The 24596-nt window shown below is 41.1% G+C and overlaps 1 protein-coding gene across 1 annotated transcript; it reads left to right on the top strand.

The window, feature by feature from the left end:
* The first annotated feature begins 1849 nt into the window (after positions 1-1849).
* On the top strand, positions 1850-23039 carry f5 (coagulation factor V). Its single transcript, XM_086090712.1, has 25 exons — positions 1850-2096; positions 2875-2957; positions 3350-3472; positions 7820-8032; positions 8364-8522; positions 9436-9657; positions 9725-9890; positions 10740-10917; positions 11422-11518; positions 11592-11797; positions 12471-12618; positions 12686-12898; positions 12971-14522; positions 14589-14757; positions 14845-15081; positions 15356-15569; positions 15678-15857; positions 15924-16040; positions 16129-16200; positions 16279-16364; positions 16436-16591; positions 17815-17959; positions 18043-18194; positions 18268-18450; positions 18534-23039. Exons 1-25 carry the CDS (start codon positions 1921-1923, stop codon positions 18678-18680), a joined length of 5394 nt encoding a protein of 1797 aa, XP_085946838.1. The 5' UTR covers positions 1850-1920; the 3' UTR covers positions 18681-23039.
* Positions 23040-24596: the final 1557 nt, after the last annotated feature.

Below are 24596 nucleotides of genomic sequence, written 5' to 3'. Positions count from 1 at the left end.
ACATATAATAACAATAATAACAATAATAATAATAATAATAATAATAATAATAATAATAATAATAATAATAATAATAATAATAATAATAACAATAATAATAATAATTATAATAATAATAATAATAATAATAATAATAGCCAGCATTTTATTTATAAGCAAGACATAACTAGTTAATGTCGTGTTTGTAATGAATCAAATGACACTGTCCAACACCTTGTCAGTGGTTGTCCTGCTTTGGCACAAACAGCTTACTTAAAAAGACATTATGGAGTGGCTCTTTCATTTCATTATCGTCTCCGGCGTGCTTGTGGTTTTGACTCTGATGTTCTGCCTTGGTATGACCCTGAACATGTTCAGGGAGCCATGCAAAATGATAGCTTCAAACCTTTATGGAAAAGGGCCGTACATATACAGCCTTCGCAAAATAGAAACTACCGGTAACAAGCCTGATCTTGTCCTGTTTGATAAATCCAATGCAATTATTTATATAATTTAATTATCTGTCCCTTTTCACAGCAATGTGATTGGCAAGATCCAGAGAAACATACCAAGTATGCAGACCTTGCATTTGAAATGTCCTTATTGTACCTTAAGTACAAAGTTGTCCGACTCCCCATTGTTTTCGGCACCCTTGGTTTAGTACCTCAAGATGTGTTAACACAGGTCAAGAAAACTGGGAGCACAGCCCTTCTGACAATCTGGGCAAAGCGAGAGGCTGCACTGTCGAGGAGTCTTCATGTTCTTTGTAAAGTTCTTCGTGGGTTCAATTGCATGGTATTTCTTTGGAGAGATCCCATTCGCTGTCTGGGCTGCGTGTAGAAGGAGCAAGGGTACGTCAGCTAATAATGTGCCTAACCAGCCTGATTTTGCCAGGACCACCCGGCCCCTTTCTGCTGCATATTCATTATTTAATCCTACATATAATAATCATCATATCATAATAATAATTGGTTAGGAATGTTCAATACTGTACTGCTATTTTTCAGACCAATAGCAGTACGAGTACTCAACTCTTGAGTAGTCACCAATACCACTATTACTTTTGAAACATTAAATGTCTCCACAAAACAATGACAGATCATTTTAATGAAATACATATATCTACAAATGTAGCATTTTCCTTTAAATTGCATGAAATTAATTGCAATTTTCTATTCTTCTAATTTCCTGTTTCAAATTTCCTGGAATTGGTACTCACCCATCTTTAATAATAATAATAATAATAATAATAATAATAATAATAAATTTTAAAATAGCAATACACGATAATTCGTCATTCATTATCCTAATCATAGAATCCTAGCAATAAAAAAAACCAATGATAGATTTAAAAAAAAAATGTAAACAAATAAATAAATAAATACATCTGTGAATAACAACAATACAAATAAAATAAAATTTGTAGTATAAAATACTAAAATAAAATAAAAAGGGGGGAAAACATTTTCATTTGCATCCAATGCTTTTGTTGTGCCAAAGTAGTTACTTTAAATGTACAGATAATTGGAGGGTGAAAACTTGGGAGCACACTGTGGTCCGTTATTCAATATCCTTTCCCAAAAATTACTCTTTTCTTATTCTATTATTATACTATAAAGACATGTAGGTACCGGTATATGTTGCAGGGATGCATGCACAAACATGTATTTGAGTCACTAAAGTGCACACAAGCTAAGACTTCAATTAGAGGATAGATAAATAAATATACATAGTTCATTGCCCTGCTGTGTGTGTGCGCGTGGGGGTGCGTGTGCGTGCGTGTGTGTGTGTGTGTGTGTGTGTGTGTGTGTGTGCGCGCATCAGGAAGAGATAAAGCTCCTGGTGGACTCATGTGTCAAACATTCACACACGCGCACACAACACAGCTTGGATTAGTTTTGGAGCAGAGCGGACTGTCTTTTGGGAGGATCACACTCAGACATGAGGCTTGGTGTCTGGACGGGAGAGCCGGGTCTCCTTCCCGTTCTCCTGCTGGGTCTTGTGGCCTCCTTCTCTGTCCATGTGGGAGCCAACCAGCAGGACCAAGCTAGGAAAAGACAATACTACATAGCTGCTGTGGAGATTGACTGGAACTACAATGGCAATGACACGAATGTGTGAGTGTTAACAACTGTTTCCACTTCACCATTACATTGTTAATTATTATATATGTTTGACTTTGGAAGCTCCACTGTATTTGCAATTATACAGTACAGCATTTTTAAAAGGGCAAGTCAATCCTAAAAAGTTCTTTACAATATTTTCTATGCAGCCCAACTTGTCTGAACACAGTATGCTGATTACTATTGCATTTGTGGAATATGAATTAAGCAGCAAAATCCACACATTTCAATATCTACTTCAGGAGGCGGCCATTTTGCCAATTGCTGTCAACTGAAAATGACCTCACAGGTGTTCAGAGCTCAGGTAACGGCCAATCATGACTCACCTGTTTTTTGAAGCTGAGCCTTGGTTGGTCGTTAACTGAGCCTGAGCATCTGTGATGTCATTTTCAGTCGACAACAAGTGGCAAAATGGCCGCCCCCTGAGATGAATAAAAGCAGGTAGATTTTGCTGCCGAACTCATATTCCACAAATGCAATATTCATCAGAATATCGTTTTTAGACTAGTGAGGCTGCATAGAGCATATCATTGTAAAGAACATTTTTGGCTTGACTTCCACTTTAAGCATAATCAACTGCTAGAGTCTGCGATTAAATCTTGAAATGATGACTGTAAGTAATGAACACAATACATTCCGTCCTGGTTATATTTCATTGTGTGATGCTATCAGTGTAGCTGATTCCATATCTCTTGTTGATACAACACGTGGAGACAGCATGGCTTTTTCCCACTGTGGTTTTTGTTGTGCCTTGTTTTGTACTGTCCCTCAGGTTCAGCACCACGTACAAGAAAGTGGTTTTCCGAGAGTATGAGAAAGACTTTACACGGGAAAAGGTTCATGACCCCTCATTAGGTAACACATAAACATTTCTGAGCATAATTTATCATTATTTTCACATCACACAATAAGAAAATTACAGTGAAATTTGTTCCACTAGAGCGTTAAAACATGAAAATGAGGACTCGTGCCATTTTTAAGTATACAGTAAAAAAAAAAAAAAAAAAACTACAATACAATATTTTGGTGATAGTTTGTCTATGATGCTATCATGATACTTTTGACATAAGCAGTTATGGACATAATGGAAAAATTTACAACAGCAACAATAAGGACATGCAAAGATAATAAAGAAAGGAAGAATTCGGAAGAAGTATTTCAATATTTACTATATATCAAACTTGCTTCGATTGTTGCATCCTATTTTGCAATGTTTATATTTTTATTTTTTATTTCCATGCCCGCAGGTTTGCTCGGACCCACGCTGAGGGCCGAGCAGGGCGAAACCCTCGTGGTCACTTTCCGAAACTTGGCGTCAGAACCGCACAACCTCCACCCACACGGCATTGCTTACGGGAAGAACTCCGAGGGTGAGTTCCTGTTGAAGCAAACTGCGGTGGGCCACTATAACGTGTGTGTGTGTGTGTGTGTGTGTGTGTGTGTGTGTGTGTGTGTGTGTGTGTGTGTGTGTGTGTGTGTGTGTGTGTGTGTGTGTGTGTGTGTGTGTGTGTGTGCGCGCGCGCTTGCGTGTGTGTTCGCGTGTGTGCTGGTCGGGATGTAAGTCATAGTTCTAAAAAGCACGCAAAGTTGATCAGCACAACAAACAAGGTTGTTTGTCTTGTTTTAAAATATTAACCCGCGCGGGCAGATGATCAGATGCGGCAGTACTGAAGTCCAACATGAGGCAGCCTTAGCAAACACTCAAACTGGGGATCCACTGTGAAGGAAATTAAACCTAGTGTCAGTTCATGGAGGGAAGCGTAAATGTGAGACATTCCAGGATGATAAGATGCAAAGCCAGACAGAATATTGGCTAAAATGTTGCAGCAAGTAGAGCTCTAAAACCAGCAAATTGCATCTCGGGGCAGGTATTTTGTTTTTTGTGATACACTCTTGTTTTATTTTTATATCGAGCATGCACTGATCCAACCTTACCTATCTAGCAACATATTAATATATATATATATATATATACACATTAGGGGTGTCAGGTGATTCAAAATTTTAATTGTATTTAATCGCATGACTTCAATAGTTAACTCACGATTAATCACATATCTGTTCTAAATGTACAACAAAATGTACAATCATATTTTCATACTCTTGTTAATTGGGATGTGAATTGCCTCGTACCTGGCGATCCGATTCATATCACGATTCATAGGTCACAATTCGATTTGATACCGATTAATCCCGATACAAATCTATAAATTGATTATTGCAATTTTTTTTTAACTCAAATTTAGAAAATACTTATCATAAACTTGTACATGTACACTGTAAGATTTGTATGAAAATGTATTTATTTATCTGAAAATTCAGGTTGCAGTCTGTTTCATGTTTGAACAGCACTGAAATAAAATATTCAGGCTTAATGTTCCACTAATATAACATTCTTCCATGCTTAATGTGTAAAAAACATGCCCTAAGTATGTTGAATATTCCCATAAAAAAATGATGTTTAAAAATCGATTCGGCCCCATATTGAATCGATTCGAGAATATCGCGATATATTGCCGAATCAATTTTTTCTAACACCCCTACATGTTAACATCTTCTTCTTAAAATTGAGTTAAAATTAAAAATATGTACCTTACCAAAGTACCATGTCTCTTCTGACGTCGCCGATCATGTTGCGTCATCTCTCCCTGTCTTCTGTCAATCGTATGAATGCGCTTACTGTCTGCACTCCCCTCACATCCACCAGCAGGCTGTCCATGTATTTTGTCCTTTGTCTACCTCTTGCTCTTCTTCCCTCCCCATTATCACAGTCTTCTCAAGATCGTCTTCTCTAATGGCATGTCCGAGGAATCGTAACTGTCGTTGACAGTCATTAGCTCCCTCCGTCTACCAACCCTTCGCAGCACCTCCTCGCAACACCCAGGATATTCTCATCATTCTTCTATAAAACCACATTTCTGCGGCCTCAATCCTCCTTCTCGAATCAGCCAAGATGGTCCAGCTTTGGGATCCATACAATAGGAGCAACCACACATAACATTTTAATAGTCTTACCCTCAATGTTATGTTTATCTTCGGCTACTACACCTCCTAGATATGTAAACGTTTCTGACTGTTTAATCCTTCTGTTTTCCAGTCGGATGTTTACTTCCAAGCGTCGATCTCCTTTCACAATTCCCATTACTTCAGTCTTTCTTGTATTTATTTTAAGCTTCCTTCAATTACATGCTTCATTCAAGTTGTTAACCATCAGTTGCAAGTTCCCTGAATCCGCTATGAGCACTGTACTATCAGCATATCTTAGATGATTGATATTCACTCCTCCCACTCTAATGCCTTCAATATCGCGAATGTCCTCGACGGCTCCCTGGCCGTACAGCAAGAACAAGTCCGGTGAAAGAACGCAGCCCTATCTCACTCCTCTCAATATATATCCACCCAGTCACTTCGTCCCTCGCCGACTCTCACTGGTCCCAGTACAGATTTGCAATTAGCATCAGATCTTTTCCATCAACTCCTATTTCTCTTAACATTTCCACTATCTGGTCATGATCGACAGTGTCGAAGGCTTTCTGGAAATCTACAAAACAAAGGTATATGGTCTTCTGCATTTCAATAGCTCTTTCTATTAACATCCTCGAGATGAATATAGCGTTTTGGGTGCCCTTTCCTTTATTAAAGCCATACTGTACCTTTTCTACATTTTCCTGTATCCTTCCTCTTATTCTGGCCATTAACACTCTTAGTAAAACTTTTCCCAGACAAAAAAGTAGATTCTCCCTCAAATAGATTCTCCCTCATGTCTTTAGTAATGTACCCGGAGTTGTATATTATATTTGCTAACACTGTCATATTTTCTATAAAGAAATCTCCAGCTGCTGTCATCATCTCTGTAGTAGTCTCATACAATCCTGCTGCTTAACATTTTGTCATTCCTCTTAGAGCCAGGGCTATTTCCTCCTCTAAGATGCTCGGTCCGTCCATGTCCATGTCCAGTACTGGCTTCTCTCCTCTGTCGCCATCATACAGCTCAGCCACATAATTCTCTCATCTCTTTGCCACTTCCTCCGGGTTCATTAAGATGTTGCCATCTTGATTGCTGATTGTGTTGACAATATATGGTTACTTTTTGCCAGTTACTTCGTTGATTCTTTCAAACATTTCTTTGGTGTTTTTTCCATCCATTGCCTCCACTTCTGTGCATTTGTTGTTTAACCACTCCTCTTTTTTACATTTTGCTCTTATTTCCCGATCCAGTTGCTGATATTTATCCCTATCTATTTGTTTCCAGCCTCGTCCGAGACCAGAACCAGGGAAAGTTTTCACATCTCTCACAGCGTTTCTGAACCTATAGTTTATCGTTATGTAATCTATTTGGTTTCTATACTGGTCACCTGGGCTTCTCCATGTATACCGATATCTCTGATGCGTCCTAAACCATATATTCATAAATACTTGTCGATGTTCAGTACACCATTCGGCCCACCGATCTCCTCTGTCATTTCTTCTCCCCAGAGCAAATTCCCCGACCACCTCTCCCTCACCCTCCCTCCCCACCTTGGCATTCAGATCTCCCATAATGATGGTGACTTTATGTGGTTTAATATTGCCTTTTCACTTTGTTCAATAGATGGTAAAAATCGTCTATATCTTCGTCTGAGCTATCCGATGTTGGGGCATGTACCTGTATCACGTTCCAATCCAGAGGTCCTCCACTTATTTTCATCATCACTCTTTCGGACACGTGCCAAACAGCTTTCACGTGGTTTGCGAGATTTTTTATAATCAACAAGCTTGACCCCTGCCTCATGCAAGTCAGCTTCTGAGCAATAGAATATCCAATCCTCATCTTCAATCTTGCCTGTTCCTGTCCATCTCACTTCAGACACTCCAAACACGTCCACCCCCATCCTTCTTGCTTCCCTCTTCAAATTCTCCATCTTGCCTGCCTATTACAGTGTGTTGACGTTCCATGTTCCAATCTTCAACTGTTTAACTTTTTCCAGCAGTGACGTTTTGAGTACCACACGGGTAGCACAAACAGTCGCCTAAAGACGGACGAGGGCCACCTGTCGAACATGGGCCCCACGACCGAACGGGGCAGCATCCGCAGGATTAGCTACTATGCTTCCGTTCACGCTGTTACTCTCAAAATATGTACTGTATTGTAAAAAACGAGTGTGTTATTGATTTGTGTTGAGGTCATTATCTGCCACTAGATGGCATAATTGCATTTGTAAGACAGTGACAGCTCAGTGCATTTTTCTTTTCATATTAAGAGCTATCAAAGCTATCACATGAAGTAACTTGTGAAATTCTGCACATTTTTAAAATGGTACACTAATCTCCACAAACGTATGCATTATTATTAAATTTATTACTGCGAAATTTTGACGTGTCGTGTCTGCTGCGTTGCTACTGGAATTCCCCCAGTACAGGCTTTCCAATTAAGGGGCGGTCATTAATCGTGCGTTTAAAAAATTAGTGGTGTGCACTCATTTTGACACCCCTAATATACAGACCTGTATATCTTCTCTTTGAAGTGTATTGAATTGAATATAGGTTGAAAAGGATTTGCAAATCATTGTTTCCATTTTTATTTACTTTTAACACAATGTCCAAACTTAACTGCAATTGTGGCTTGTCGGTCAGTGCTTCTGAAAAGTTCTTGCTGGCCCAAGTCAGCTCATTACAGTCAAAAACTGACTGTTGGAAAAATGTGTGTGGAGCACTAACATGAGGTGATGAAATTGCAGGAGCGCAGTACTTTGACAATACGTCTCCAAAAGAAAAGGAAGATGATGTGGTGAAACCGGGCAACGAGCATGTATACTACTGGGAGGTGACACCCGACGTCTCTCCCCAACCCGATGACCCTGCCTGCCTCACCTACTCGTATATCTCCCACATGAACTTGGTGGAAGACTTCAACTCCGGCCTCATTGGCGCTTTGCTCATCTGCAAGAATGGTGAGAACATTTGACTTTTCAAAGGAAAGCACAATATGGGAAATGGACTGCTTTTTATATAGCGCTATTATCTACACCATATGGTGCCCAAAGCACTTCACATTGCTTCACATGTTACCCATTCACACACACATTCACACACCAGTGGTCAGCTGTTGCCATGCAGCGCACTGCTAGGTCCACTGGGAGCAAATTGGAGTTCAGTGTCTTGCACAAGGACACTTCGACATGGTCACCAGGGGTGATAATCGAACCAACAACCTTACGGATGGGAGACGACCACTCTGCCACTGAACCATGCCACACCAATTGGATGACTTCTTTGTTGCAGGGAGCTTGGACGAGTCAGGGTTGCAGGCTGGCGTCAAACGAGAGCTGGTGCTACTCTTTGGGATCTTTGACGAGCGAGAAAGCATCTATAAACCAAATGACCGCTCCTTAGACCACATCTTCTACACCATCAATGGCTACACCAAAGGAGCGCTACCTGGTAAAACATACTGGTCCTAGTCTAACTTGAATTATCTTCTGTACTGCTACAAACAAGCTCACACCAATGAATGTCAATATTATAATTTCCTTGGTAGAGGTACAACAAGGAAGGTTTTGCTTATATTTAAACCCAACAGGGAGAGAAGCGCAATACATGTAGATGATAGATACAGTCACTCACCAACACATCTCTGGGAAGCAGGTGGATCGGAGCGGGGGGATATAATTTCTCTCTGCTCCATCTCACCTGCTCCCAATTTTAATGCACCACACGCACACACTTGTAGGGGTAGAGTTTGCCAAAGTAGGGGTAGAGTTTGCCAGTCGAGCTGGCAAACTCAGTAACAGGGTTAGTTCTCACTCGGCACGCCGGCGTGACGGCCGAGAACTTTCCCCGCCGGGCCTGGGGTTCGGGGGCGCCTCTTGTCTCCCGGTGCTCCCTTCCCCCTTCCGTCCCACCACGCGGCTGGAGGTGGGGTAGGCGCGGGTGCCCCCGCTACTGCGCTGTCCGGCCTCTCTCCGGCACCGATTCCTGGGTACGGGGGGGGGGGGGGGGGGTTCTCTTTTCTTTGATCAGTCCTCGGGTCTCCTGACAACTTCACGACTCTATCGGGATTCTGAAGTATTCGGTTTAGGTGAAGGGTATGGGATTTTTAACAGGTTTCAGGAGAATTAATGCACACGCACATTCTCACACACAAAAACAGTGAGAGAGAGCAATGATGATGACATGTTGAATCGGTAAGATTACCGAATGAACAATTATGAGCTCTCTCAAAGAAAAAAAGAAAAAAGTAAAAAAAGAGACGGTCAGTACTTTAAGCGGAAAAAATACAGTAAGTGTGCCATGTACCATGTGGATAACTTTTCAGTACTCTGCAAATCAGCATGAAACTGTGTTTGTTTTGCAGGTTTGAGCATATGCGCGTATTCCTCAGTGAGCCTTTACCTGCTGGGCATGAGCTCCGAGCCCGAGCTCTTCTCGGTGCACATCACTGGGCAGGTGCTGCAGCACATGCGCCACAAGGTGTCGTCGCTGGGCCTCATCAGCGCCTCCTCTACCACCGCCAGTATGGTGCCTGTGCACCTAGGCCGCTGGATGATATCCTCGCATGTGCTCAAGCACATTGAAGGTCAATATACGCATTAGTATCAAAAATGTTTTGGGTGACGTTAGCTTGACAAAGTAATGGATTGCAGAGGGTATGCACGCCTTCCTTGATGTGAACACGTGTGAGGGCATCAAAGCACCACGGCACAGGATTACCCTCGAGCAAAGACGCGAAAGCAGGGAGTGGAAATATTACATCGCTGCTGAGGAGGTCGTCTGGGACTATGCACCTAATATGCCTGAACACATTGACAAGTAAGACAGCAACACTAACACATTGTTTTACGTGTTTGACAGATTCGTTCCTCTGAAGATGAACACCCATAAATTTGTCCAATTCAAGAACTTAAAGGTGCATTTTGGAATTCGTCACTTTTTTACTCGCGACTGCCACCTCAGGCCTAAAGCATAACTGCAGCCTGGTGTCAAGCTCATGCATGGTGCACATATGAGTACGTGCGGCGCTCAAATAAACTTTTTTTTTTTCAGTTTTCTTGGAGTCTCATCTGAAGTTTGGGCTGTGCTTGAAGCCAGCCTCGTCTTGCTTTTTCAGTTTTCATCCCAGTTCTGTCATACACTCACTAGCACAACATTACATGTCCATGGAGCATGACGGCAACCTCCACCACTCCACCCCTCCCCTTCCCAAAAAACTGTGGATTGATTGCCCCAAACACTGAACGGAAGATACAAACTAATAGGCGCAGTTGCAGTTAAAAAGTCAGGGCTCTTTGTACTCATCTGGGCATTGGTAGGTGATGCATAGTGTAGAAAAAGCTATAACATTAACATTTTGAACTCCACAATGCACTTTTAACTAAAAACTGAATTCAAACTGAGATGTCATGTTATATATACAGTATGACTATGACAAAATGCTAAAATTGTGTTACAATAGGATGTATTATGTTAAATTAAGGCACAATGAGCCCTTGTTCTTAGTCCTAATATTAAATTGTGTTTAAGTGATGATTCGTACAGATGTTCTTTAATTAAATACCCATATTGTTATCAAAGCTTTTGTGTTTAATCTTAGAAGTTCCACTGTTAATTGGTAAAATCTTTGGCTTATAAACCTCTATGTCTCCTAACATTTTTATGTAGAAGCTACAAGATCCAGTATCTGCAACAGTCCCCAACTCGCATCGGCAGGAAGTACAAGAAGGTCGTTTACACACTGTACAATGAGTCCTTCACAGAACGAATAGAGAACATGCAGAGGAAAAGTGAGCTTGGCATCTTGGGTCCAGTAATAAGAGCGCAAGTCAGAGACGTCATCAAGGTAAGAACACATTGATCTCAACTCAACTTACTTAGAGCTCACTAAAATCCAGAGGTGGGCATTCCGTCAGTACAGACGGACTACCTGTCAGTCTGTTGCTGACGGATGACAGTCTTGCTGTTGAATGACGAGAACTTAAAATGTTAAAAAAGTGACGGACTAAGCACTGATGGAAGTGGGTTTACATCTGTCAGTATATTTGTCACTAACCTGGTAAAGTACCGACAGACCTCTCAGTCCATCACTGATGGTCGGATGCCCGTTTTGTTGACGACTGTCGAATGATGGCATGCCCACCTCTGTCTGTCGGTCCTAAAATTGTGGTGTTGAAGTAATGACAGAAGTGTGGTTAAAATAAATTATGAACTGACCATTACAGTTTGGTTTGTCTTGAAAAAATGACGGATTGATGTAAACGATGATGGAAGTGCCCAGGATGCTGACAAATGACGGACCAGCAAAATTTGTAAATTGCCTACGTCGGCTAAAATCTTCCTTTGACAGATTGTATTCAAGAACATGGCCTCCAGGCCTTACAGCATCTATCCACATGGACTGACAATCGAAAAGTCAGAGGAGGGTGTGAACTACCCGGAAGGAGGTAGTGCATTTTTCTTTACACAGTTAAAGTGAAACTCTTATGACTGTGATACAAAGATGTCCGTGTTTACCAGGAAACAAAACGCATGCCGTCCAGCCAGGTGAGACATACACATACGTTTGGCGAGTGGCCGAGGAAGACGGGCCTCTGAAAGGAGACTCTAGGTGTTTGACACGGATGTACCACAGTGCCGTGGACACGCCACGTGACATAGCTTCTGGTCTGATCGGACCACTCCTTATCTGCAAGGGTCAGTCGCTCAGTGTCAGGAATGTGCAGGTAAAATCCATTGTCAAATCCAGATTATTCACTGTTCATCGAAAATCTTATAAGGCACTTGATTTAGGACAGGGAAATTTGTTCTTTGCATTTAACCCTTCCCTTGAGGAGCAGAGGACAGAAACTGTGAAGCCACTGGGGACTGAATCTAGCACCTTTATCAATGACAGAAAGGCATGGAGGCATAGAGATAAAATTAAAATCCACACACAAATCCCCCAAATTCAGTTGTTAAGCGTGGTCATTGCTGGAGTCCGCTCAGAGAACCTCCTACAGTGAGTCAGCATTTTTTCCACCATATCACAGAAAAGGAGTATCATAATAGCCCATCTAAAAAGAAGACCACATTACTAGCCCCAGTTTTATAGTGGAGCTAGATTGACTACAGTGTGCTGATTAGTCGATAGTGAATTTGGAAATGGGTCCTGATTTGACCTGAGTGTAGCTTCAAGGTAAGCTTAATTTTCCAGCCAGTTCAAGGTGGAGATACAACATGATCGGGATTCAATCTCCTGGCTCTATGTTGCTTGAATGTAAACAACAAACCCTCATCAGAATTTACTGTTCCAAACCCAACTGAACGGCTTTATTAAAGTGTGGCTCTACTACGTATGTAAGACTTGTCAAATTTGTAAAATAAACTGCTTGCTGACCAATGATTGGTGTCTAACAGGTCAAATCAGACAAGGAGCAACAGGCCATGTTTGCTGTGTTCGACGAAAACAAGAGCTGGTATCTGGACGACAACATTCGGCAGTACTGCGATCGATCCCGAGTCAACACGGCAGACCCCAACTTCTACAAGTCCAATGTCATGCACAGTATGTCAAGCTGTAATCCTTACTGGATATGCCCACTGCTAGTTGATTCACATTCGTTTTCCAACAGCTATCAATGGCTATGTGTACGAGAGTGGGCCACTTTTGGGCTTCTGCAACGGAGAAGTGGCAACATGGCATGTGTCCAGTGTTGGCTCACAAGACTATATCCAGACAGCAACAGTCTATGGCCACACATTTGAACTGAATAACCGCATGGAAGACATCCTGAGCCTCTACCCCATGACTGGCGATACCATTACAATGAGGATGGAAAACATCGGTTTGTTGGCAATAACTATAAACTTCTATAAAAATTTAGACTGAATCTATTTATCTATCTTTTTCCTACCAGGTGTTTGGCTTCTGGTGTCATTGAATTCCCATGAGACTACCAAAGGAATGCGCTTGAAATTCCAGGATGTTGAGTGCTTCCGCGACCACCACTATGAGTACAGTGACTACGACGAGCCAGGAAAAATGGAATTTGATGTGTGGAAGACCCCAACCAGGACGGAAATCATGAATAAGAAGGAGGAGGAATTGAAAAAGCCGGATGAGCCTGCTCCAAGTACAACAGCGACTGATGACTACACAGAGATGTTTGCCAATGAGTTAGGTCTCAGATCACTGAAGAAGCACACTTCAGGGGAGAGCGTGGAGAAGATCGACTTCTCTTTCCTTGACTATGATGCTGTTGATGTGCCGGATGGAAAATTCACAATAAAGACAAAAACCTCAATGTACGGTAATACAGGCTTGTCCCAAGACAAAGGGCCAAATAGCAGTGCTTCTGTACTGGCTTCAAGTTTTGATAATGAAAGTGCTTCCAAGACGACTCAAACAACACTTTGTAACACAACAGCTTCATTCAACTTTGGGAACATATCAACTAATGGCACCAAATTAACTGAAGCAACAAGGTCAACATTAGTAGCTGAAAATTTTAATACAACCTTAACAAATGACAATCTGACCTCTCTGTGCTTAGAGGAGAAATTAAAGGAAACGCTGGCACGAGGGGAAGTTGTTACCAGTTTGGAAAGCCAGAACAGGACTGCAGGTGATCCTGTCCACAAAGCTAACGTAACTAGTGCCTTTGATAATGGACCTCTGATCAATTTAACAAAATCCACGTCAGCAGAGAGTGCCAACGCTGTTCTTGAGCAGTCAAATGGTACATCTCCCTTGAACCAGACTCAATTCTCAGGTATCTTGCAGGCCATCGCTAACGATTTAAATGGATCAGAAAGCAGTGACGAAGTGTTTATATACCTCAGCCAAAACCACACGGAGGTGATTAAAACCACCTCTGTAAGGACAGCGAGTCACCACTGGACTTATGACGGAACTCACAAAAAGGTAGCAGTGGAGATGCCGGACCATCTGGTGAAATACATGAAGGAAAACTTGACACCCAAAAAGACAACAAAGATCAAGCGGGTGAACTTCCGAAAGTGGCCAGAGAAGGGCCAAGGCATGAAAACAAGGAAGAGGAACGTATACAAGCCAGAGGTCACAAGCGGTTTACCTCTCTCTCCTCGTGGATTCAACCCTGACCTGAGTCCAAGGGGGTCACGCCCCGCTTCAACACAAGCCATCTTATATGAAGAGGACCTCATTAACACGCCTGTGGTCATCGGTGTGCCCCGGCCTGATTTTAGCGACTATGAGTTTTATATTCCAGGAGATGAGCCCGACCATTTATCTTTAGACAAGCAGGATTTGAAGGCAGACGAATATGAGTATGTAAACTACAAAGATCCCTACAGCACTCATAAAGACATCAAGAACTTCAACATCGAGGAAACCGCTAAATACTACCTAAAGCACTCAGGGCCGAATTTCAAGATGTACTTCATTGCTGCAGAGGAGGTCGAGTGGGATTACGCTGGCAGTGGACAGAGGTAAAATCACAACTTTTAGCAAACCTTTAATACAAATCTAATGAAGATCATAATCTATTGCAACAGAAGGCAGGAAAGATCTCACCAGAACAGCCGGAACACTAAATTCAAGAAAGTGGTATTCCGAGGTTACACGGATGGGCTCTTCAGAACACCTGAAATCCGAGGCGAGAAGGAAGAGCATCTTGGTATCCTGGGACCTGTCATCAAGGCAGAGTATGGACAAAGCATCATGGTAAAATAAACACTATGTGGCTGTTCTTGTGATGTTATACATCCTTTAAAGCTGTTCATTTGTTTTAAATGATTATTCTCTTTGTAGGTGGTGTTCAAAAACAAAGCCAAACGTCCATTCTCCTTACACCCTAATGGAGTTACCTATACCAAGTGGACAGAAGGTCTGTCCTATGAGGATAGCTCCAAGCCCTGGTACAGAGATGATAATGAAGTTCCACCCAATGGCAACTTCACATATATCTGGAAGGTCCCCCGAAAGCCTGCACATAGGCCAGATGAGCCTTACTGTCAGACTTGGACCTATTACTCCGGTGTTAATCCTGTGAGTGCTTCATAGTGCACGTGGTGGTTCTGGAGGAATTGGTCATTGGTTGTGGAGTGTTGATCGATTCCGACTCAGTGATTGTTGGTGTGTGTGAATTGGGAATCATTGTCCATGTTTTCAACACCACTCATTGGTGACCAATCCAAGGTATTTCACGTACATTGAGGTTGCACAGATCACCCCATTACAAAAGTAGCAGAGGATGGATGAATGGATGGATGGATGGATGGACAGTAACTATAAGGATTTTTCAACATGTATTTCTATTTAGGAAAAGGACATCCACTCTGGCTTGATTGGACCTTTGCTGGTGTGTCCAGAGGGCACTTTTAAAAATGTGACGAACACAAGGGAGTTTGCGCTGCTCTTCATGACCTTCGATGAGTCGCAGAGCTGGTACTATGAGGAGAACCGTGAAACCATGCAGCGGGAAAGACGAAGAGGAGTTCTGGACCCTATCATCAAAGAGCCCCTAAAGTTCCATTGTAATCATAAATCCCACAATATGATCCTTGGTCCATCAATCCAATTCTCTGATTGATGTAAATCCAATGAGAATATTGTTGAAATGTCTATGTATGATGTTTCTACAGCCATCAATGGTATTATATATAGCCTTAAGGGCCTGAGGATGTATACTAACCAACTCATCCGGTGGCACCTGATCAACATGGGCGCTCCTAAAGATTTCCAGAGCATCCACTTCCACGGACAGACATTCCTCCACACAACGACCACCAGCAACAGATATGCAGTCTATCCACTGCTTCCTGGTACACAACATCTTTCTAACCATGCATGCAAGTTCATACACGTTGAATGATTACTGCTTTGTTCAGGGAGTTTCGCTACACTGGAGATGTATGCATCAAAGCCCGGCCTTTGGCAGCTGGAGACAGAAATTGGCTTCAATCAACAGCGAGGGATGCAGACACTCTTCTTAGTCCTTGATAGTGGTACTAACTTCTCAATCAGGTCAACCTCATGCAATATGTTGATTGCTGTTGGTGGATTGTGATGTCGTTCTTGCATGTGTTCTCCAAGACTGCTCCCACCCCCTGGGCTTGCAATCGGGTAGTGTGAAAGATGAGCAGATCACAGCCAACAACACTCGAGGTAGTCGCAGCACCACCAATCTACAGCAGTCAGTTAGAAAAAAAGACAGAATCTCATACGCTATCTCCAACTTTAAAGGATACTGGGAGCCACATCTTGCCAGATTGGACAATAAAGGCAAATACAATGCGTGGAGCACAGACCAGAGCAACAGTTTCATTCAGGTATGCCAAAATGGATCTAATCCATGCAATGTATAACATATGCTACTTGCCTATCTTCTGCTGGGGTGTAGGTGGACTTTCAGCGTCCTGTGGTGATCAGTCAAGTGGCCACACAAGGAGCCAAGCAGCTCTTCCAATCCCAATTTGTCACAAATTACTCCATTTCCTACAGCAACGACCGCAGGAGATGGACCCTCTACAAGGGAGACAGTAAATACCCAATAAAGGTAGAAATGGTTTGAAACGTTTCATTTATGTATATTTCACCATGATGTCACACATACAGTATATCAAAAGCTGGAGCTTTCTCTGATGGTACCACTAATATACAAACCCATATTAGGCCATACCAAGGAAAAGCGATCGAGAAAATAGGGTTCATGGTTTGATTGATGATTTTAGCCCTTTCTGTCACGTAGTGTTGTTGTTGTGGGTGGTGGTGGATGGAGCTGATTCTTTACAAACATTCTTAAAGGGGAAGTCAACCCCAAAACAATTTCTGACAATAATATGTTGTATGCAGCCGCAATAGTATAATTACAGTATTTTGGCGAATATTGCATTAGTGGATTATGAGTTAAGCAGCAAACTCCATCAGTTTTTATCAATATCAGAAGGCGGCCATTTTGCCACTAGCTGTCAAGTGACAATTACGTCACAGTTGCTCAAGCTTTAGGTAACAACCAATCACAGTTCAGCTTCAGAAAACAGGTGAGCTGTGATTGGTCGTTGCCTGAGCCCTGAGCAACTGTGATGTCATCTTAAGTCGACAGCAAAATGGCCGCCCCTTGAGATGGATAACAACGGCTGGATTTTGATGCATATTCACCAAAAGTAATATTAATCAAAATGTCATGTTTAGAGTAGTGAGGTCACATATAAAATATTATTGTAAAGAAATGTTTAAAAGGAACCCCTACTGTAATAACAAGTTTGCTCCATATTATTAATTTGGTTGTTACTAACATAAATATGAGATAAATTTTTCAAAAATCATTTCCAGTTGTATACATTTTGTAGAAACTTTATTTGTACCTATGCCACCATTGTTGTTTACGTGCCAAACACATTCTTGGGAGAGTCACCCTCCCCCACCCCGTGCTCTCGAGAGCTCTCCCGATCGCATGCATGTTTCTTTAGCTTTAGGTTTAGCTCGCTATCTTTATATATCCATTCAGCATTGCTCGGCAGAGAGCCATTTGCTATTCTTCGTCACTACTACACAGAATGCGTTTGGCACGTCAACAACAATACAGTACAAATAAAGTTTCTACAAAATATATTAAACTGGATCTGATTTTTGAAAAACGAATCTCATGTTAGTAACAACCAAATAACTCATATGCAGCAAACATCATTACAATCGATGTTTCTTTTAAAGTTGACTTCCCCTTTAAATGGTTTATGAGACACGTGCAGAGAATAAAAGTGAACGTTGCGGTATCAATAGGTGTTTCCTGGGAACCAGGAAGCCTATGTGACAAAAACGAACACGTTTTCCCCACCGGTGATCGCACGGTTCATTCGACTCCACCCTGTGCATTGGTACAACATGGCTACAGTGCGCATGGAGTATTACGGCTGTGAGCTTGATGGTAAGATTTTAAGACAAGCCAGGATTTGAAATGCTTCGGAATGAGGTCAATGTGACTTTTGTGGTCTACTACTTCTTGGTCAGGCTGCTCAGTGCCTTTAGGCATGGAGAACGGACTGATCGAGGACCGTCGCATCACGGCAAGCTCCCTGAACTCCAACTGGTACTTCGGACCATGGAGTCCCTTTTTCGCTCGCCTAAACAAACAAGGAGCCGTCAACGCATGGCAAGCAAAGGTAAGGAACATCCAGAATTCCATGACTTCAAGAAGCTCAAATAGTGATACCTGCTCTGTTTCTGTTCATGCAGTACAGAGACATGAAGCAGTGGCTTCAGGTGGAGCTACCGGATGTCATGAAGATAACAGGTATTGTCACTCAAGGAGCCAAGTCTTTGGGGAAAGAGATGTACGTCACCTCGTACACTCTAAAGTACAGTGACAATGGGATCCACTGGCAGGACTACACCGACGATGAGGACCGACCAGCAAAGGTACTTCAATCTCGTGGTGGTGGATGAACCCCCTCCCCATTGGATTCTAACCTGCCTCTCCCTGTATTTTTGCCCAAATCCAGATCTTCTTTGGGAACACGGAAAACAATGAACACGTCAAGAATTTCATATACCCTCCCATTTTTTCTCGCTTCATTCGAATCATCCCCAGAACCTGGATGGGCTCCATCACACTGCGGCTAGAGCTGTTGGGCTGCAACTTTGAGTGACACCAACCAGCATTCACAGGACACTGAATTTTCAGAGTATTTTGCACCATAGAGCTTAATAAAATCACCAAATCATTAAGGACAGCACTCTAAATGCTACAGTGCAATTTTATACCACTGCAAAGTACATCAATCTACTTACCGACCTAACCACAAACCCACCCATCCATCTATCTATCTATCTATCTATCTATCTATCTATCTATCTATCTATCTATCTATCTATCTATCTATCTATCTATCTATCTATCTATCTATCTATCTATCTATCCATCCATCCATCCATCCATCCATCCATCCATCCATCCATCCATCCATCCATCCATCCATCCATCCATCCATCCATCCATCCATCCATCCATCCATCCATCCATCTATCTATCTATCTATCTATCTATCTATCTATCTATCTATCTATCTATCTATCTATCTATCTATCTATCTATCTATCTATCCATCCATCCATCCATCCATCCATCCATCCATCCATCCATCCATCCATCCATCCATCCATCCATCCATCCATCCATCTATCTATCTATCTATCTATCTATCTATCTATCTATCTATCTATCTATCTATCTATCTATCTATCTATCCATCCATCATCCATGTATCTATCTATCTATCTATCTATCTATCTATCTATCTATCTATCTATCTATCTATCTATCTATCTATCTATCTATCTATCTATCTATCTATCTATCCATCCATCATCCATGTATCTATCTATCTATCTATCTATCTATCTATCTATCTATCTATCCATCCATCATCCATGTATCTATCTATCTATCTATCTATCTATCCATAAAAAAATTCTTACATTTGACGGATATCTGGCAGCTGGGTTGCCAGAATATTTTCGTAAAAAACAGTAAAATATAGTAATCTTTACAGAATATGCCATGTATTTTACTGTACAATATGTTAATAGTTATAGGTGATAAATTGGACAATTCTGTTCTGCTGAATCATCACAATCAGGCTGCTAATTACAGTTTTTCTCCATAGGTTAGGCACATTTCTTGAAACTGAAATGCAATTTTCAAAACTGCAAACTCATTTGGCCAAACAGACTTACATTTGTGCACAACCATCCAGTTCATTGGCAAAAGCACATATCTATGACATGCTTCACTCCAAGTTAATTTCCCAAACAAAGAGTTGGTACTGTCACAACTGCAAAGATCCTTCTCAATTGCTTTGGCTCATCTGCATTCACACCATGGAACATCTGCAAAAGCTCATATCTCTCCCAAAAGAGCTTACCTATGTGTCAAAATCAAATTTCTGTCATACAAGTAGTCAGTGCCCCCAAAATGCATCTTCCCTTTGGCATTATGTGAGCACTGCAAGTCAAAATCATTTGATGTTTTGTTACAACAGCTGAGGTGCCGCTAACAAAATCCAGTGGTACCTCGTAGTTTGAACATAATTCGTTCAAATTGTTCAAAGTCCAAATTGTTCAACCTCCAAAACATTTTTTCTAATAGGAAATAATGTAAATGCAATTAATCCATTCCCAAGCTCCAAAAACAGAAAATTCCTATTTTAATTTCTATTCATGTTTTTACATGTACTCCTGGTAAAGTATTTACACAATAAAAAATACCTTACCTTTTTTGTTGTGGCGTGATGGCATCAGTGGATGAAAATTGCTATGTTGCGTTAATGGTATATTTTACATTGGGCATATTGTTAGACTACTATGAGGTGCTTGCATGCGCTCTTAACGTCAGGCACATTGTTGAACAGCTAAGGGGGGTCCTCGTGCCAGTATTTACGGAAGTAGTCACGGTAGTTACGGCGCGATAATCTTCTTCCTACAGCCACTGTGGTTCATAGCACTGTACGTTTTTCTTTGCTGCCACCGGCACCGCTGTCTTTCTTTGGGCCCATGTCAAAGAAAATTGATTGCAAATAAGCAGCGCTTCGTCTCAATGACCGCAACGTGAGCATTCGGCATTGCTCGGCTTCACTCGGCTACCTGTTCAAGATATTTTCGGCTTTGCTTGGGTGTTCAAACTCCGAGACCGAGGTCAAACTCAGAGGCATTTTTTACCCAGATGTTTTGGTTGAAGTCCGACTTGTACAAGTTCCAAGACGTTCAAACTCAGAGGTTCCACTGTACAATTATATATAAAACAGAGGGGGGATTTTATAAGAGCAGTTTTCAAACTTTCCACTCACAGTCAAGGAAATTGCAACACTTTTTATTCACACAAAGTTACTTACACATTAGACTGCAACAAAAGAAAGTGTAAGCCAAATTCTCTAGATTTATGAAAAACTAATAACTAAAATTATGTCTAGCACACAGTGTAAATGAGGAAGCAACTACTGTAACACTTTTACTATACAGTAAATTCTGTAGAGTAAATTTGATTATATTTAGAGTGGGACCAAATAGACTCAGTTTTAGAGTAATATTTACACTTGGAAGAGAGTAAAATAAAGAATTGGAAAAACAATTAAATAAAAGTCACTCAAGTTTGAGGAACGAACGACTCCCTGAGCCACAAAGCTCCTGGTGTGTGTTACTGTAGCATATCGCTCGTGTGAGCTGGAATATTCATAACCGTGACTAAAAACGATGTTTGTGGGGGTTTTTGGTCTCCTCTTGGAGATAAGCAAACAGTAGGCGGGGCATAGCTCAGGTGGTAGTGCGGCTGTCTCCCAAACTGAAGATTGTGAGTTTGTTCCTCAACCCTTGAGACTTATATCTCTTTTTTTTTTCTCAATTCTTTATTTTACTCTCTCAAGTGTAAATATTAGCCTACCCTAAAACTGAGTCTATTTGGTCCTACTCAAAATAGAGTCAAATTTACTCTACAGAATTTACTGTGCAGTCTCGATCGTCACCTTCCCCCTCTTGGCCACCGTCCTCATTCTCTTGGCCATCCATACGCTGCTCTTTGTTTGGCCAAAGGTTTCTTGCAATGCAGCAAGGGGGGGGAGGCGTAAATGTCTACAACTACACTGATCCCCTGTGATATGCTTGACAATTGAGACAGATGATTTTGCATATTATGACTTACACACTGAAATCCTGCTGACATGTTTTGGAGAGGATAGCCATTAGACTGAAAAACAACTAATCCAATTCGATCAGCAAGATCTATTCATTTGGAAGATGTACTAAATGTGGGCACATTGTGCTAACTGTAGGATAAATGTACACAACCATTTGCACAGATCCACTGAGGGAATTCAGACATGTACTAAGACATTGGCAATTTGATGAAAGCAATGAGAAAGGCCATTCAGTTGGCACCAATTGTAAGGTGGTTTGGGGATTTGTCCATGGTATTTTGAAAATGTCATCTCAGTTTCAAGAAATGTGCCAAATCTATGGGGGAAAACTGTAAATGTTATATTTGAGTCCGATTTAAATGCAGTTGTCACTTATTGAACATTAAGTTGTATTTCATAGGTGGTAGGTTCCCTGCTGAGCCATTGCATTTACATATAGACCACCCTTCCGTTGCATGGGGACACTGATAAGTCACACACACTGTACTGCAGCAATGGAGACTTTAATGTGCTGTATAGTTAATCACCACGCTTGTAGTTTTCACATACCAGCACTTGTCATATTAACCTAGAAAACTCTGAAAAATTGGCTGCAAAGTCATTGTTTATAATACATCCCCATTCCACAGTTTAATGAGATAAAATTAACACATATAATACAATTAATAAACAACATTAAAGTCACCTTGATTACTAGACAAACTGCCGTTTGTTTGCTTTTGTCCTTTTGTTTAGCCAATATGCAAAATTGCATATTGAATCTGTCGCATTCATTCCAGTCGTGTCTACGAAGCACAATGATTGGGAAGAGGTGGAACAATCTCTTTATTCTTCACACGCACGAAGACTGAACTCAAAACTTCATCTACCAGAAATTGTTGAAGAATATTTGACCAGGATTGATCGGCAAATGCATTGTTTGGGGAAGTCTCACTAATGTGGGTGGTATGTTAAACAATGTCATTTTGACACTAACTTTGATGTTTTGGCTGTGTTGTATTGCTTTTCCGCTACAATACTTATGCGACAGTTATCTGTTGATTCTCCAGGGAAATATGATTCTTTGAACATACTGGATGACTGGATGACTCTCGTAAAATGTACTTTTGTGTGTAATTTACAAAATGTTGCTATATGTTAAACACGGTTTCAGTGTTTGTGCCTTCTTGCAGTTTTTTTCTGTCGATCTTTCAATCTAATCTATGTTGTCTGACAAAGCACATTGCAGCCATCTTCAACTATGCATTTGAAGTATCCATATTTTTGACACAACTTATACATAACATATGAATTGTTATGACTAAAGACAATACAATATGATATATGACTTTTATCCATCCATGAAAATGAATGTACAATGATGTCTCCTCATAGGGGTCTCAAGGGTGTCATTTTTAGCACCTCTGCTGTTAAGGCCCATCGTTAAGCAGCACCCCAAGCGCCCCCCGAGTCAACAGTCCCATGCAGCTGTAAACACACTGTTCGTTTATCCGCTTGCTGATGGCGCTGAAGCGGGTGCCGCAGGTGTGAAAGTCTCAGCATGGAGTTTGAAAATGTCAGGGCAAAATCCGACAAATGAGCCTCACTTGGGGCTGAGAACCAGTTGGTTTTGATCACTCTTATTTTAGGATGATTTTCATCCCACCCGGGTTACACTAATGAATTGGAGTGACATCACTGGGATCACGCACCTTTGCATTATTTTAACATTTCAACTGCAATCTCTTAACAGATGTAAATAACATGCTCAAAATGTAACACATTCCTCTCGACATATTTAAACTGGAAGGTCATCATTTGGGGACAAATGAAAAATGGTTAAACACTTGTTGGAGAGGTAGTCTGCTTCCTGACTACTGTCAAGATGCCTTTACGCAAGGTCAGGCGGAAGTGGTGCTGCACTGTTTTACCATGACATCTTTTCTGGCATGCCTGCCTATGTGTGATTTGTGGTGTGTGCAACACAAACATACACATCTGCGTATAAATTGAATTTCCCCTTGAGGGATAATCTGGTTTTTCCTGTGTGCAGTTTGCTCAGGGTACTCTTGCTTCCGCCTTGATGGAAGGCCAGGTTCTTAAATTTGCGGTACTCCTAATTACCAGCAGATGGCGACCTGACTTCACATTACGAGGCCTGTTTTGCGGCCGCCTGAAATCCATCGTGCAGAACCCCAGGAAAGACAGTGTCTCAGTACTGTATGTGAATGGACTGATTGATGTTTACATTGGAGTTAAATTTAAGTAGGTATTTGAATGGATATTATTATTATTTGTATGTATGTATGTTAAGAAATGTAGCCTATTTTTACTTGATGAGTTTTATATGTGACCGTACAGGCAGATATTTACTGTGAATGGAATGATATGTGCATATTTTGTGTGAATGGACAGATGTTTACATTCCTTATTATGTGGCATGACAGAAGGGCGTGAATTTCACATGTGTATTTGAAGGATAGACATTTTTGTGCAAGTATGTGAATGGACAGGTACAGTATTTGCATGCTACTGATGAATATATATTCATATCATGAATATATATAAAGGCTTAATGCACATTATATATATATATATATATATATATATATGTTGAAGTGTCCTTCAATCGAGGTACGGAGGTATCAAATAAGCTTTTATTGAAGAGATGCACTCCCCTAAAGTATATATGGCATACTGTACACTAGTATATTTGTACTGTATTTTAATATTGTTTCAATTTTAGTTTTTTGTTTTGTTTTGTGGTTTTACCACAATTTCCTCGTTTTTTTGTGAAAGTCCCAAATATTGATATTTATGTATGTCTTTATTAATTTATTTTTTGGGGTGTTTAATTATTATTCTTTTTTAATAGATCAAGATTTTTCTCTCATTTCA

The sequence above is a fragment of the Leptonotus elevatus genome, chromosome 12 (assembly GCF_054856555.1).
Source record: "Leptonotus elevatus isolate MCC_2025b chromosome 12, RoL_Lele_1.0, whole genome shotgun sequence".
In the NCBI taxonomy this organism is placed as follows: domain Eukaryota; kingdom Metazoa; phylum Chordata; class Actinopteri; order Syngnathiformes; family Syngnathidae; genus Leptonotus; species Leptonotus elevatus.
This window is presented reverse-complemented; position numbering and strand designations above follow the sequence as displayed.

Excerpts from the sequence above, each read along its gene's own strand:
- f5 (XM_086090712.1), top strand. The coding sequence starts at position 1,921 with ATGAGGCTTGGTGTCTGGACGGGAGAGCCGGGTCTCCTTCCCGTTCTC. Across the intron at positions 14,523-14,588 it reads TACGCTGGCAGTGGACAGAG|AAGGCAGGAAAGATCTCACC; the intron begins GTAAAATCACAA and ends CTATTGCAACAG. Across the intron at positions 18,195-18,267 it reads TCAACGCATGGCAAGCAAAG|TACAGAGACATGAAGCAGTG; the intron begins GTAAGGAACATC and ends CTGTTCATGCAG.